General features: G+C 41.2%; 1 protein-coding gene across 34 annotated transcripts in view; it reads left to right on the forward strand.

The window, feature by feature from the left end:
• The window catches only part of ANK3 (ankyrin 3), a 341,257-nt gene that overhangs the window by 189,438 nt on the left and 136,332 nt on the right, over positions 1-15,487 (forward strand). For 33 of the 34 annotated variants that reach the window (XM_068197112.1, XM_068197117.1, XM_068197118.1 and 30 more), the window contains 3 exons: positions 13,774-13,875; positions 14,333-14,431; positions 14,814-14,912. In XM_068197112.1, the coding sequence (XP_068053213.1) occupies positions 13,774-13,875; positions 14,333-14,431; positions 14,814-14,912 (300 nt within the window). Of the gene's footprint in view, positions 1-856; positions 1,041-13,773; positions 13,876-14,332; positions 14,432-14,813; positions 14,913-15,487 lie in introns of those variants that run through there. The other variant, XM_068197120.1, reaches the window with a different exon arrangement.

Below are 15,487 nucleotides of genomic sequence, written 5' to 3' on the forward strand. Positions count from 1 at the left end.
TTTTCCTTTCATCAGCATGTCTCAAATGAGACATTAGGCCTATCTTGTCTGACCAAAATATTAGGCCATGATTATTTTCCTCCTCTTCCTCTTTGCTGTTCTTCTGTGCCAGTGAATGTCTGTTTCCAGCTCACAGATGTGAGATCTGTGACAGGCAAGTACAGTTCAGGAGCTTGTGGTGAATTGAAGAGATTTCAATATTCCCTTTCTCAGAAGGTTGGCATTCTTTAAAGCCACTCCTAATGTAACTGTAGGGAAGCACAAAGAAAGTTCCTGTTGCCGATGATAACTTCCATTGAAAAGGAAGAAGTCTGCTTCTAAAATCAGGAACCTCTCTCTGGGCTTCCCTCTGAAGCAAAATTATTTTGCCCTGGTGTTGCTTTTGATCTCTCTAGTTTAGGACTTGAAGTACATAGAGAACAGCCTTTTAGTTCATGAAAATAGCCTCTAGAACCAGCAACACAAACCTATCATAATTAGTCATCAGAAAATCTGAATAAATATAAAATTACCATGGAGTGGGAGGCAGGCATATGTGGTATTCAAAACACACGGAGTGTAAAATGATGTTATTGTTGCCTTTAGAAATAGTTCAAAGTAGTCTGCATTAGAAAGAGCTGATAAGCAGAATGACAAAAGCTTGTTTCATGAGTGATTCCAAGCAGCAGTGGTTTTCTGATCAGCTGATGCTGCAGCTATTTTGGGTATTCCACAGATCATGATTACATACACGGGGAATGATTGGAGGCAGCAAATATGGTAAGTGAGCCAGGAATCCTGGGACACGCTCTGTTACTAACTTAATAGCCTTCTATTCACTTGTCCTTTGCCATTTAAATCGCCAAGGGAAGTGTAACAAGTGACCGTGCTTAGTTCCTTAAAAAAAAAAAAAAAAGAAAAGAAAAAAAAGAAAAGCACTTCCTGAGGCTGCTATTTTTAGCAATGGTGCAGTGTCCAAAGTGTTAACTAATTGAGTCATCAGGTTTCATATCTGGCCACAGAAAATGGCAGTGGAAGAGGGAGAATGCTTTCCAGAACAAGTAAGCATTTGTGGATTCTGAAATGAGTGAAATCTGCATATCGAGTTTCTTGTATTGGTGTTTTAAGTCTTTGATTGTTTGAGGCAAAGCTAGATGTAGGAAGAGGTACGTTTCGGATTGTTTGGTGTGTTTTGTTTTCTGATGGCTGGATTATGGTATAGACTGAGGTGGCAGTCAAGTAGAATATTGAAATTATTTGTTCTCTGTCTTGCCAGTGGCTACATTGTGTTCCGATCACTGTAGAAGACTCTGATTAAAATTGCACAAACATTTTGTAACATTGTGTTCTGTGATCAGGGCCCTAAGATATTTGTAACAACTGAAGTCTTTAGCCAATCTTGTATATTTAGAAAAAAAGTTTAAAATCTGTGCTTTAAAGGTGTATTTTTCAAATAACACACCTCTTTTACTGACAATCCACAGGTCAATTAAACTTGCAGAGGAGCCAGCTGTTGTGCTAGTAGTGTGCTAGTAGTGACCTGTAAGGAGGCACCCGTACCACTCTTACTCCAAGAGAGTCCCAGTGACCTTCAAGGTGCTCCCTGTGGGATTTAAAAATTCAAGTGAGGAAGCTGCTGTGAAAGGACATCCCTATACTCCATGAACTAGATCCAGAGGGTCTTCAATAGCTTGGGTTATTCACATCACTTAAAAACCACAAAGCCAAAACAATTCTCTTGGCTACTCTACTGCCAAATTAAAAAAAAAAAAAAAAAAACCCACAAAAATACAAAACAGGTTCCCCGGAAAGTGGATTGTGTTTTTATTACTGATGAGTGCCAAGCTTTGTGGAAATGTCAATTAGTGGCAATATTTTTAGTTAGAGATACTACTGATGCCAGAACAGAGCCGTTTGCTAGCTAATTTCCATGCCAGCAATAGCTTTGTGTGCTGAAAAAAATACTGCAGTGAGTCCTCTTAAATGTGTATGTTGTTGTTTACTTGTTGTAAGCACAGGACTGGATGTTGTTCTCTGCTGAAAAGCATCTTTGAAAACTTTGGTTGTTTTCTAGTGAAGATGTTCTTTCCATAAGCTTATTTACACCAGTAATTTCAAAACTGCGAAAACATTTACTGGGATATTTTTTTTTTGTGAAGTAATTTTTTGAAGAAGCTCTTATTATCCAGATGTCTTATGGTACTGGATTAAACTCTCTGTTGTTCAGTCCTGAGAATTTTATTTACTCTCTCCTGCATTTTGTAGCACAGTACTGTCCATTTTCATGGCGATAAACATCTTTGCTGATGCTTCATGCGAGCCTCAGCAGCACAGAGCCCGACAGACACAGTCCCTCCGGTTTTGTGTGCAACAGTTGGGAGAGCAGAGCGAGCCGCGCGTCGCGCTGCCCTCGGCCGTGGCGTTGGCAATGTGCTGCTCTGCAGGATGCTCTGCCCCTCTCTGCTGCACCAGAATGGTATTTACTCTTGCTTTACAGGGGTTTGTTACAAGCTGGATAGGAACTGCTGTTTCTGTTCATTTGTTTAGGGAAGGTATAGCAGCACTCAAAATGAGGTTTAGCAGCGGAGAAGGGGCAGAGTATAAATGCGTTAAGATTTTCCTTGCTGATAAGTTTTTTTTTTCCTTCATGATAAGTTTTGTTCTCATCCCTTATGTAAATCTTACGTAGGCTGCCCTGCATATTGGAGAGGCAAGAGAGAAACAGGCTCTATTTCACTGTGTGTTTATGCTGTAGATTTGCTGTTCAGGAGTGATACTTCAGCACTGTACAGTAATGTCCTGTTCTATCATCAAATGCTAGGGGGGATTCACTGTGTAGGGCTGGTATGGTTGGTTGTAGCTTATTTCTGTGATAAACTGATCTTCACTTTAATGACAGCACTAAAAACAAGTTCTAAATCCGTGTCTGTTAAATATAGTAGGAGTAAAGTCTTTTCGGCCAGTTTGGAAAGTTTTAATTCACTATTATTATACCATTATATTTGATTAAACTGTTATGTGTTTTTCAAACATATCTCATTCTGCTGCTAAGAGGAAGTGATAATTTTTGGATTAAAATAAATTAGCAAATCTGGTTAAGGTGAGGTAAAATATTAAAATAGTTCTGCTGTTTGTATTTTTGTTCAAAAAACTGAAGTGTCTCCTGAGATATTCAATTACTTGTGCTGGTTCTGCCAAATCCTGGCTCTCTAATGCACAATGGCTTTGAAAACCAGAAAAGTATTAGTTCAGCTCTGTAACTGAAAAGTCACCGTGTGAAAATGGCATCACCCCATCTGCAGTGATTTTTCTGTATATTTGGTAACTTTCTCTCAGAACGAAACTGAACTCTCTGGTTTTTTCTCCCTGCATTGATCTCAAAGATCCCATACAGCTAAGATTGTTTTCACTGTTTCTGTTTTCGACCTGTTTATGTCTGTAAATGCTGGTCCTGCCCTTGCCTCAACAGTGATTTAGATTCCTCCTTCTGCTTTAGAACAGAATTTGGTATTTATAGTTAGGACAGGACTTAAGAGTTTTAAACTAGAGTTTAAAATTTAGATAACAGATGCAGGGCTCTGGTTTTTGCTTACAGATTTTGGTGCTTGGGCTGGAAAAAGCACTTTTCCTATTGGGATCTGAGCTCATCCTCAAACCCAGAACATGTGGAGTGAGGAACAAAACACTTGTGAACTAATTTACATTTGCTGTGCACCCCACTGAGTACGTTTCATCCAGACAGCCCCAACAAATGCTATGACGGAGCTTTCCATGCCACTGCACAGATTCCCAGCAGTGAATGCCAGTGTTTAATCATGGCAGAGGAGGGGAAGGGGAGTGCAGGGAGGGGGGTGGAGGCTGGGAGGGGAAGGGGGACACTCATGCCCAGCCCCACAGCTCCGTGCAAGCCACGTCCCATGGCACCATGCCTGGGAGAAAGGGTTCTCCTCTGTGTTTCCAGCAGTAACAGGCTGCAGGGTGTGTAGCACCTGCTCTGGCTTGCTCTGCATTGCCTTTGTGGTTTACAGAGGTGTGGTGGGTTACAAAATGGGCCTGGAGTTACTGGGTCAGGTCCACAACAGCAGAGTCAAGTGGAAAACGAGCTACGGCAGGCAGGTTGTGGTCAGCAGGGAATTGCAGCTCCTGCAGAGGGACGTGGCTAAGGCAGCACAGCCTGAAGTATTCCCTGATGGTATTCCCCAGTAGGTCTCATGCATCTCCAGGCCAAGACTAAAACTGTTTCCTGGCAGGTTGCTCAGCTGCTGCATTGGAGGACTCAACTCTCCTGTGTGAAATTGCCCTCATGAGTTGGGAAGTGCTGGGTAGGTGTTTTTCCTCCTGAGCCACCTCAGTCAGTCTTTGGCTCTAGGAGGACGTTTGAGTACTTTAGTTTCTTGGTTTCATTGATTCTTTGCCATTGTACCAGGGTCTATCTATTTCACAAGGAGGTGTCAGGACAGCTGGTTCTGTAAGTGTCACAAGCTCTCCTAAGGTGAGCTGCTGTGACAGACCTTATGTGACATCTCTGACTGCCCCTGCAGAACTTACTGGCAGCAAGTTTATGACTGTTTTGCAAATCTTGAGTCCTCTTAGTACTCAGAAGCTCTTTAGATAATTTCCACTGGCCTTCAGGTTCTTTGTCTGTCACATCAGCCATGTGGAGTTCTCCAGACAGAAACCCTTCAACAAAGTGTTCAGGTGTGTGAAAGGAAGAGGTTCTTTGCTCCTGATAGGGCTCATCATCCCTGCTGTGGAAACCTATGCACTGGCACTCACAAACTAATAAATATTTTTAATTCTTGTAAGAATCCTAAACTCTATGCCACCTCTCCCCCCCAAAAAAATTTAACCTCTCTTTGATAGCTTTAAAACTATCCATTTAAATGCCTTTTAAATGTAAAAAGGCATAAATTGTAACAACATGTGGGGTTTACAAGGCTTATAGTGTAAATCGGTGTGTGTCTGCATGTATTTTTTGGTGAAATGGCTTGACCAGTTATCATCAAAATCTTTCTGTTTAATGATAGTTAGAATATCAAAGTTCCAAGGCAGAATCAATTTGGTTTTAAATGAGAGTTGAATTCAAAAGCAGGCATTAAGTAGAAACTTATGAATTCATGGTACTGAAAGCTCTTAATAGATTATGTAGCTTGTCTATAGTTTCAACAGAGAAATTATTAGGGAAAATTTATGTGCATGACACTTCCCCTGACATGGAGTTTTGTCCATGTTATTACCACTAATTTCACCACATCTGATTGAAGCATATTTACATAATATTTTTATAGCAAATAAAATCTCTCCCACTACAATCAATGGTATTATCTAATTTAGGTTTGTATGATTACCCTCCCCCCTGAAATTATAGACAAATAAAAGCAGTTTACCAAATATTTTGACAAGAGTTGTAGAACTCTTTTCCTCTCCTTTTTGGGTCCTGATTCTAAAATGATATTCACAAAGAGATGAGGAGGTGGACTGACTGATGTTATTCATGCAGTGATCTGAAGAAAGTGACTTTAGCATGGAAGTGGCTTTAAACTTGGGCCTGAGATGTGCTGAAATTATATCCTTGCTCTTTGGATAGTCAGCTCCTGAGAGGAAAATAGCAGGGGAGAGATCAATGGCATCTCATCTAGCTTGACATATAAGAGAGTTATTATCTTCAGGTGAATATAAACATGAGAAGAAACCCTGGAAGCACATCCAGCCCTTCTCTGGCTCTTTGTGACTGTCGCAGCAGTTATGAAAGCCAGTGATTTATTTTTCACTTGTAAATGTATGATAGGAAAACTTAAGAGAGGGAGAGATGAGTCATTATGGATTCAGAAGTTTCTTTCCAGAATTTTTGAAATAAACTTCTAGCTGCAGAGACCTTCAGCCTAGAGAATGAATCTTGAATTTGAAATGCCAAATCTTTTGCCTTTTAATGCATGAGATCCTTTTCATTACTTATACGTGTGAGTTGGTCACACAGGGCCTGGTTCTTACACTGTCACTTTTAATGGAGTACAGTGATTCACTGGTGAAACCAGGGATTGTACCAGTCATAGGGTCTTGAACAGGACGTGTCCCAATTTACCTTGTCATTTATCTTTTCATCCAGTGCAGTCTGATAGCTGAAAAGTCACTATTAAAGACCTTTATTGTCTTTTTATAGACTTCTTGTTGTTGTTTTCCCATTGAAATTATTCTTGTAATCTGTTGTTCTTGCATATTTAGAAAGATTGTGTGTTTTGCAGATGTACATTGATTTTTCTAGTCCTCAAATTTTGCTTTTGGTGTTACTAATTTAATACATTCATACCAGTAATTGTTTTCAAAAATTCTTCAGGTGAAGCTGGAAGATCAAACTTGTGCTTCAAAATCTCAAAAATTTGTGCAAGCTGGCAAAACATATGGAAATAGTGTAGACCTTCACCTCCTGTTTGAACGTTGTCCCTGTGGGACTGGTTTGATCTCAGTTCAATGGTTTTGATTGGGTTGTCAGATTGTAATTTTGTATAGAATTGTAGTCAAATTATTCTTCAGTATTTGTTGAGTATCTATGTTGGCAAGTAAATAATGTGGAGATGACATCTTTAGGGGCATTTTCAACTTGGATATTAAGTTCAACATATTATGGATATTATATGTGGATGTTAGGCAAAAATTTGCCATAACTCTGTGTCTTTTGTGCCTTGGAAATCACAACCCCCTTTGCTATTTGTGGAAAATCAAAAGAATAACAAGTGTTTTTCCCTTCTATCTTGTGCTTGAGTTTTCATAGGAAGCAGGCATTCAGGTATTTAAATGCAGGTGGGATTAGTGGTGTCAGAAGTCACAGGATTGAGTGAAGAAGGCTGCATGCACAAAGTCTAAGCAACTTTCACAGTGAGAAAGCTGCATCACAGCTTCACAGCAGGTGTTTGTCACCGCACACAAACAATGCACTCTAGACCTCTCTGTGCTGTTCAGGGCAGTCACAAACACCTTTTATACTGCAAGCTGTGAAATGTTCTTGGATCCACCAGCCTTGGCGTCTCAGGCTCTGGGTCCTTTTGAACCACCTTCCACTCCAGGTGGTTCATTTTTCATGAGAACAGTGTGCATATTCAGCATTTTGCCCAGACAGACTCTAAGAAGTTCCAAGACATCTTGAAAATGGTTTATAGTAAACCGGCACTTTGTCCTGTGGTCTAGTAAGGAAAGAGGCTTGTTTGCATGAATGTTTTCCTAGTTTGGTCAAAGATTTCTAGAAGGAAGGACCTGCATCTAAAGTGCATTTTCTACTTTTGTTTTTAATTCCTTAGATGTGTGATTTTTCAGAAAATACTTCATATTTCTCTACAAGCATGATAAGATTGACCACTTCACAGGGATGGAGCCTCAGTTCTTGAAAATGTAGTTGGTTGTAGATTCACATGCATATTTTGCAGAAAAACAAGAAATTTAGTCTCCAGTAGTGTGCCCAAGAATAAAGTTTCACACAGCCTAATACCAGTGTGGTTTTTAACCTGTGGAAAACATACTGTAGTTACCTAGTTGGAATAGAGCCCTTTATGGGGACATTGCAAATAGCATCATGTCTTTGGCTGCTTTATCGTGCATAGTGCAATAATATGATCAAAGAAAGTTGATTATTAAATTGTGTAATAGGGCAAACAATTAGAGGGATTAATTTGGGTTTTGACTAGTAATTATATTGTTTCTCTTTTTGCAATCATGTTCAAAACAACTAGCCTTCCCTAGCCAAAAGATGTGTCCTCTGAATTGTCAGGCTAGGAGTGGAGCTTTTCCTGCTGCCCTGAGGTTGTGTTTAGAGCTGTGATCTAAAAAAAAGCAAAAGCATGTCTCTGGAGGGTAATTAACAGCACAACTGCAGATAGCAGTTGGCCCCAGGCTGGTACATCCTTATCAGAAGAAAACACATATGGTAGCGTGGTATGTAAAGTGTGAGTACTTGTTTGCACAGAGAACATCATTCATCCCGTGCAATGAGCCCCCTTTCTAATAAAGAAGATACAATTGAAATTTTGTAATAGTGATATAGTTAAAAGGTAGCAGCAGAGAGATACAAGGGATTAGAGCCTGTTGGAGGATGAATGAAGGGTCTCCCCTTGACAGTGCTGTCGCTGGTTTATCTCACGTGGTTCAGGCACTGCTGTTAATTGGCCGCTGTAGTTTATTTGCAATAAAATTTCATTGCTTACCAAGTGAGGGTAACACATTTGCATGGAAGAAAATTCTAAATTAGCATAGGAGCAAAATCTAAGAAACGCCAAGGTCCTCCCATTTCTGGTATCATGCTTAGTGCCCATCAGAGCACTTCATCAGAGTCTTCCTGCAAAAAAATTGCCAATGGCTGCAGTAAGCCCACCCTTATCAAAATAAGCAAAAATGTTATCATCCATTTCCTCGGGTCACCTCATGCTGCTGCAAAGACTCTCTTTGTTGAACACATTTCCAAATGGAAGTAACATAAGTTCATCCCTTAAAATGAGGTCATTGCCTCTCCCCACAACAAATGTTAGGCATGGTTAGCATCTTTTTGTTGGGACTCAAGCCAGAATGCATCCTGCTCTGGCACAATGGGAACCTGCTGGGGGTTTCCCTTCACAACAGCTACTGTTAAAGATGGAGTGAAAAACAAAACCCTGCTCCCAGTGTGAAAAAGACTGGATTTTTAATCTGAAAAAGAGGCCACTGTAAGCAGAACACAAAGGAAAGAGAGATGAGCATAATAAAATACCCCCAGTATGGGAGGAGGCCTGTGCATGTTAAAAATAATGGCTTTGCACTTTAGAGGGTACACTCAATAATACAGATTCTCTGTTTTCTTAAGGGACCCTCTCTAGTGCCATGGAAAAGCCAGGCCAGACCCTGGACTGACAGTCAGTGAAAATTTGCTAATAGTTTTTTATCTTTAGCCATGCTAAATAATCTCTTACTGCACTGGAAGCACTTAAAGAAAAAGAGTGAATATGTATTTGCTAGCATGAGTCAGCATCAGCATTTTCTGGAGGCTTAAGGTAATATCCAAGTGGCTTAGGCGTTAGTCTTTGCTGTAATAGAAATATTTTTAATTCATGTAGCTTTTCCTCAAAATGGGGAAACAGTTCTCAGATCCTTTCATCTTGTGGCAGGACTAGGGGACCATGAGGTAAGGAAGGATTGGCAAACAGAGTGCTGCTGCCAGCACAGCTTATTCAGCCTCAGCCCTTTCCTGAGATGTCCCTGGGATGAATGTTGAAAATGAGCTCCAGACTGGAAAACCTGTTGTGTGCTACAGGCAGTCTGCAAGCTCATCAGCCTGCTGTACATTAGAGAAGGGATTTTTTATAGCACTGTACATTAAAGGGAAATACATGAATCTAAAAGAAATACACATTGCATAAAACCTCCCTTCATTAGCCAGTTGAGCACATTTGCACATTTCTTATGACTAGGAACAGTCCCTTTTTCTTCCAAGAAAGGGTGGGGAGAGAGGGGAGAAACCATACCATCTGTGAAGAAAAAGCTTGGTATTATGCATTCCCCAGTACTGATACTCCCATAAATCCACTGTTTATTAAATATTCTCTGAATAGCCATTTCAAAGCTAAATGCTGTACACAGGATCTGAAGTTTGTCTCTCCAAGAATTAAAATACTTGTAAAAATCTTGATTTTAAATTTTAACCTACATGTAGAGTTTGAAAAGGTAGCAGCCACAGGAAGCCCAAGAGGGATCAGGGGAAGGCTTTGGGGACACAGCCTGACAGCAGGGATCCAGTGCGAATGCAGGGGAAGGGCTGCAGTCTTTGTGACTGACTGCAAGAGCATCTGAGATTCAGGGAGATTCTGAGATTCATGTGTGTCCCATGCCTGTTGTCCTCATGATATTTGTCCAGACCTTGGAGAATCAGAAGTCAATTTTCATCTTCATTTCATAATGGGATTGATTACAGAAAGAGAGAAAGGGATCTGAACTGGCCACAAGCATCCAGAATGCTTCTCAGGAATGCTGAGGTTTAATTAGTGAAGAATAAATCTATTAGGTCTGGTGGGAGAATGTCCTGTAGACAGAGTGTCTATGTCTATTCTGTCTGTGTGGGGTTTTTATTTTCAGATGCCAGCTAGTGTGGAGGGTGGGAATGGGCATATGGAGAAGAACTGCCCACAGAGAGGAGCACGTGTGTCCTGGGTGATGGTTGGAAATCCAAAATCCTTTTCCCCCTACTATGGTTTCTAATGCATTTCATATAGCAGGTCCTTTGTCAGTTTATGATATGGGCTTCCAGGAATTATGGCAATCCAGATAAAGAATTATTAACATTCTTATTGCACTTCTTTGATCTTTAAAATCCTCCATTGGTTTGAGCCTAGGCTCTGGAGCTGTTTCTGTCTGTAATACTGAGGTAATTTACAGGCTCTAGTGGGGATTCCAAGAGGCTCTTTTTTAAACAAAACAGTGCCAATTGCAAGTAACATTTTTCTACTCTACTGAGGTATTAAAAAAACCCCAACAAAAAACAACAAATTTAGGCTTAAAATACAAATGTAAAGTTGGGAAATTTTGGGTTCAGAAACATAAAAGTTTTGGATTGATGTTTTTGATCAGTTCCTTACATTTTGGATGAAGAGTGTTCATTGGTTCTCGTGGTTTTGTAAGTGACATGTTGTAACAAGGATACTCAAGACATTTTTCAGGGCAGGAAAAAATGTTTGAAGGTCTCTTCTCTGTCTGAGTAGATGTGAAGTAATGCCTTAGTTATAGGGAAAGTGGAAGCTGGCAATACTGCTTTGAGCGAGGCTGAAACTGCTTTTAGTTTCCAACAAGGTTGTCCCTGTTTTCTCTCTAATGTTACTGCTTGTTTCTGCTTATGTTAGAGGTGGAAATGGACGGAGAGACTCCCAGAAACCATGGTGAACTTCTTGCACAATTGTACACCCTCAGTCTGTTATCCCTCTGTGCAAATCTCAAAGCTCTTGTGCATGGTGGCCCAGAAAGAGTGAGCTAACCCCATCTGCAGGCTTGGGAGCATCAGCCAAGGTCAGGCAAAAAGGGTTTTCGCCTTCCTCAGAGCACAGGGATGTGTTACACCCCATGTGCTAAGGCAGCTCATGCACTTGCACACATCGGCTCACGTCACGTTCAGGTAGCTGGAAACCAGTAAGGTGGAAACTGCAAGTGCCAGCTCAGACCAGCTGAATGGAGGGAGGGTTTGGGTTATCCTGTTAAAGGCAGCTTCTCTGGGTGCTTCCCAGTTGCTGGTGTAGTGCCTGCTTTTCCTGCACAGTGCCCTTGTGCTGGGAGCCTGTCCGAGCACTGGGAGTGCAGGCTGACAGGTGAGCAGGATGCTCAGCACCTCAGCAGCCCCACTGTTTGGATGGCTGCTGGTGTCAGTGGTGTGTCTGGACACTTGTAGTTGTTTAGGAGTGAGTTTTGATGCATGACTAGCAAAGGAGGACATGCTGTTAGCTTGGTGGATTTCAGGAGTGGCTTTGTGCGTCACCTGAGATAGTTTGGTTTGAGACATTTTGGCCTCAGGCTGGGACTGTGGCCTGAACTTTATCCTTCCTCCCGTTAATGAGTGCTTCCAAGAGCTGTTAAGTCTTCAGAACCCCTAAGTCCAAAAGTCATGCCCAAGTGTGTAAAAGACACAGGCGTTGCTCTCCCTCCACAGTGAAATTGCCGTTAGAGAATAATGTGATTATCAAATATTTATTGCTGCTTCTGCCTCTCCCCCTCCATTTTGTTTGAGCAAATAGACTGGGACGTGTCTGCAGATGAGCAGTGTTCCTTGTCTGGCATGTATTAATGCAACTGCCAGAATCTGATTTTCCAGAGCGAGCAGCTCTGGCGCATCCCTTCCCCACCCAGGAGCAGCTGTAAACAGCTGATGTTAATTCTGGTCCCCCTGCTGACTGTGCCAAACAGGGATGCCATTACCCTCTGACAAAAAGGCTCCCTCTCTATTGAGTCCTCCCTCATACCTTTAGTAATGCTGATAAAATGCTGACCTGTTTTTTTACCCCAGTGACTGCTGTTGCTAAGCACTGAGAATATGACCTGTCTCCTGTAATAATCTGCATTGCACAACTCAGATGATCTCCCAAATGAAAGCAGCTCTCAAGGCAGCTTTTCTTTACCATGGTCTTTACAGTCATGACTGTTTACTTTGCGGTGGTACCTTATTTTTGAGAAAGCCTAACTGAACACCAGTATTTGGGGGCTGTTCTGTTGGAAGGACATTGGAGAAGCTGGTTTGTACTGATCAGCGTGGCATGCTTGGAAAGGAATGATAAAGAGTGGGGAAGGCTGTAAGCTGGTGACTTATCACTGCAAAGTGGAATGCAAAGTCTGCAAAACTCGTGAGAAAATGAGGAGTTCATAAGTAATGGTTTTCTCCTTAGAAGGGAGAGCATGTTTTATTGGAAGTACCAGTAAAATGGTCTCATAGCTTGTATGGGTACAGGGAGAAAAGCAGATTTCCTACCCACTTATCATTTTGCTGTCATCATGCCCAAGATTGCTTCATCCTGCACGTGAAGGTGGCTTCTGATGGGCTTGGAGCAATGCTTGAACACAACATCCAGCTTACAGTGGCTGTGTTGACAGGAGAGGAGAAAACTCTGTAGCAGATCCAGAAATTTGGTATTAAAAAAAAAAAAGGAAATTATTTGAGCAACAGATAGGTAACTGTAGTTCAGTGCCAGGGTATTTTGTATTTCTCTTAGCACTAACTGCCTTTATTGTTTAGTGTAAAGGTCGCTGTTGCACTCCTTCAAAATGTTAAAATATCTCAATGCGCTGGCAGCTGCACTGATGTAAGCCTGGGATGAAATGATACTGAGAGGGAAGGAACCCAGACAACTCCTGCTTTACCAGTCTAGAAGAGAGCACAAAAAATATGTTGACTGCCTAAGATGCCAGGGAAAGCTGTGGCACAGATAAAATCAAAGATTGTGTGATTTGTCCCTCTTGAAAGCTAACCCAGTTCCTTGCATTTGCTCCAAGGCAGGATCAGCATTATCTAAACTGTCCTCCTTGGATATTTGCATAACTTGTTAAAACCCTCTGGGGATGGGACTTCCTCTCAGTGATTCTGTCATGACTTAACCAACATTTCTGCTGTCCTTACATTCAAGCTGAAGTCATCATAAAGTAAATTTGCATAACTATCTTTAATGCAAGGTCTGAAAAAAAAAAAAAGGTAAATGCAGTTTATATAATGGCGCTGTACCTAGAAATTTCTGGCTTCTTCACTGAAAGTGGACAGGCATTGTCAATAAAAATGGGCCGTAAAATGAAGGAGAATGGAGAAAATAAGCCAAAATGTTAGCAGACGTGAAATTTTATAATACCTTGATTTGTAGAACTGTGGGGCTTTTAATTCCACCAACCCAATCCTTCAAGATTGAGTGTTTTGAATTTTTTTTTTTAATCTCTCAGATTAGTTCTCACAGTACTGGTTGGGTCTGTTCAGCTTGGACATTAGAAGTGGTGTGGCACCTTTGGGAAGAGCAGCATGGTTTCCCTGCAGCCCAGTCCTGAGCTTCCCCATGGCTGTGTGCCACACTGGGTGCCAGATGTGTGTCCCTGGCTGCTGGCCTTGCGTGTGAGACAGTGCTCCATAATTCATGTTCATGTGTGAATTCAAGCCTCGTGCTGCCTGCTCAGGATTTGACTCACATTTGATAAGGTGGTTTGGGATCCTTTCATGTTTAGTTAAGTGGATGTACAATATGCTGTATTATTAATAATTTCTTTGCCACTGAAATGTGTTTTTATACCGTAAATTCTCATGGGACTTCTCCTTTTTTCTTGTAGTCTGACACAAATGCAAGTTACCTGAGAGCAGCTCGAGCTGGCAACTTGGAAAAGGCTCTTGACTACCTAAAAAATGGAGTGGACATCAACATTTCAAATCAGGTTGAAGAATATTTTGGTCAAATTTTCTGGATAAATACCTTTCTTGCTGTTTCTCAGATTTCTCATTATATTTGCACTTCATATCAGAGATAATTTGCACGTTTTTTGATGAACCATGTTTACAGCTCTTATCCAATTAATTTTTTTTTGTTTTTAAACCCTTTACCCAGACACCATTTCACTTGCACTTGGAGAATGTGCTACCTTATCTTTCATTCCATTAGTATTGCATTAGATCATGGAACAGCACACAGAATTTGAGAGCCAGTGTGTCTTGATTTAATTCTTACTCTGTCCTTATAATCTAATTCTTGTGAAGTTTACCTAAGTGTAGTTTTTGTAAGCAGTCCTCTCAGTGGGATGGTAATAACTTGTCTCCTCATATGCTTGGTAAGCTGGAAAACACTTGGTAATCCTTCTAATTGCTTTTCTTTTTGCCCTCCCTTTTTTAAACCAGAATGGGTTGAATGCTCTCCATCTCGCTTCCAAAGAAGGGCATGTAGAAGTTGTCTCTGAGCTGATCCAGCGAGGTGCCAGTGTGGATGCAGCCACAAAGGTCAGTCAAGCCTATCTGGCTGTTCCCTTGTGCACGCTGCTGGCCTGGGCACGAGGTGTTGGCCAAGTGATTGCAGACTGCTGCAGCAGTAATTGCCCATTTTCCACTGCTGGGGGTGGGTCTCAGTAATTGCTGAATAGAAACAATTATAATAGATGATAGTAAATGTCACAGATTGCTAGGGAGGAGATTTACTGAACAAACTGTAGATTCCTGTTTTGGTTTCTGTGCATGCCATGTCTTCTAGAATAACACACCCATTAGAAGGATTCAGCAAGAAATACTGTCTATATTCTAAAGTGGAAGATGTTCTTGATTGTGTTGTTATGTATTCAGGCTGAGGTTTTGTACTCTTTTCAAATGTCACTGTCTCTAATTCCAGAAAGGAAACACAGCATTGCACATAGCATCCCTCGCTGGACAAGCAGAAGTCGTCAAAGTGTTGGTTACAAATCGGGCCAATGTCAATGCACAGTCTCAGGTAAAGCCATATGTCCTACCAATAACTCTGCTGACACTAAAATTGTTCCTCTCTTAGAAACTCTGATTTTAGCAAATATATTTGGTAGATTTTACTGTGCTAATGTTGGCTTTTGAAAATAGAGTTGATAGTCAGTGAGATCAACCTCAGATCTGCCCTAGGAGTGTCCTATGAGCTGCTACTTGTTAGAGCTGGAAGAGACACTGATAGGAGAGTGGGAGAGAGCATGTTCAAAGGGATCCTGTTTCACATAATTCACTGACTCAGGCTTAGTTGAGCCCATCCCCTTTCCTTGTACAGGGAGGTACTGCAGGCATATGCAGAGTTTGTAAGTTTGGTTCAAGTCCTTTGAATAAATGTTTAGGTCAATTATAGAGAATTTAAAATGAGAGAAAACAGCACTGGTGCTACAAGCAAAGCAGTAAAACAAAACAGAAAAACTCTGGCTCAAAAAAATGCATGAACTACAGATTGTTGAAAGTCATGTGGCTGTGACAGTGGTGTCCTGCATGCCACCCCATTCCTGCTCTCCCTGCTCAGGGGCTGGCAGGCAGTGTCAGAGAAGTCTTCTCATC

Source organism: Anomalospiza imberbis, chromosome 8, assembly GCF_031753505.1.
Source record: "Anomalospiza imberbis isolate Cuckoo-Finch-1a 21T00152 chromosome 8, ASM3175350v1, whole genome shotgun sequence".
Classification (NCBI taxonomy): Eukaryota; Metazoa; Chordata; class Aves; order Passeriformes; family Viduidae; genus Anomalospiza; species Anomalospiza imberbis.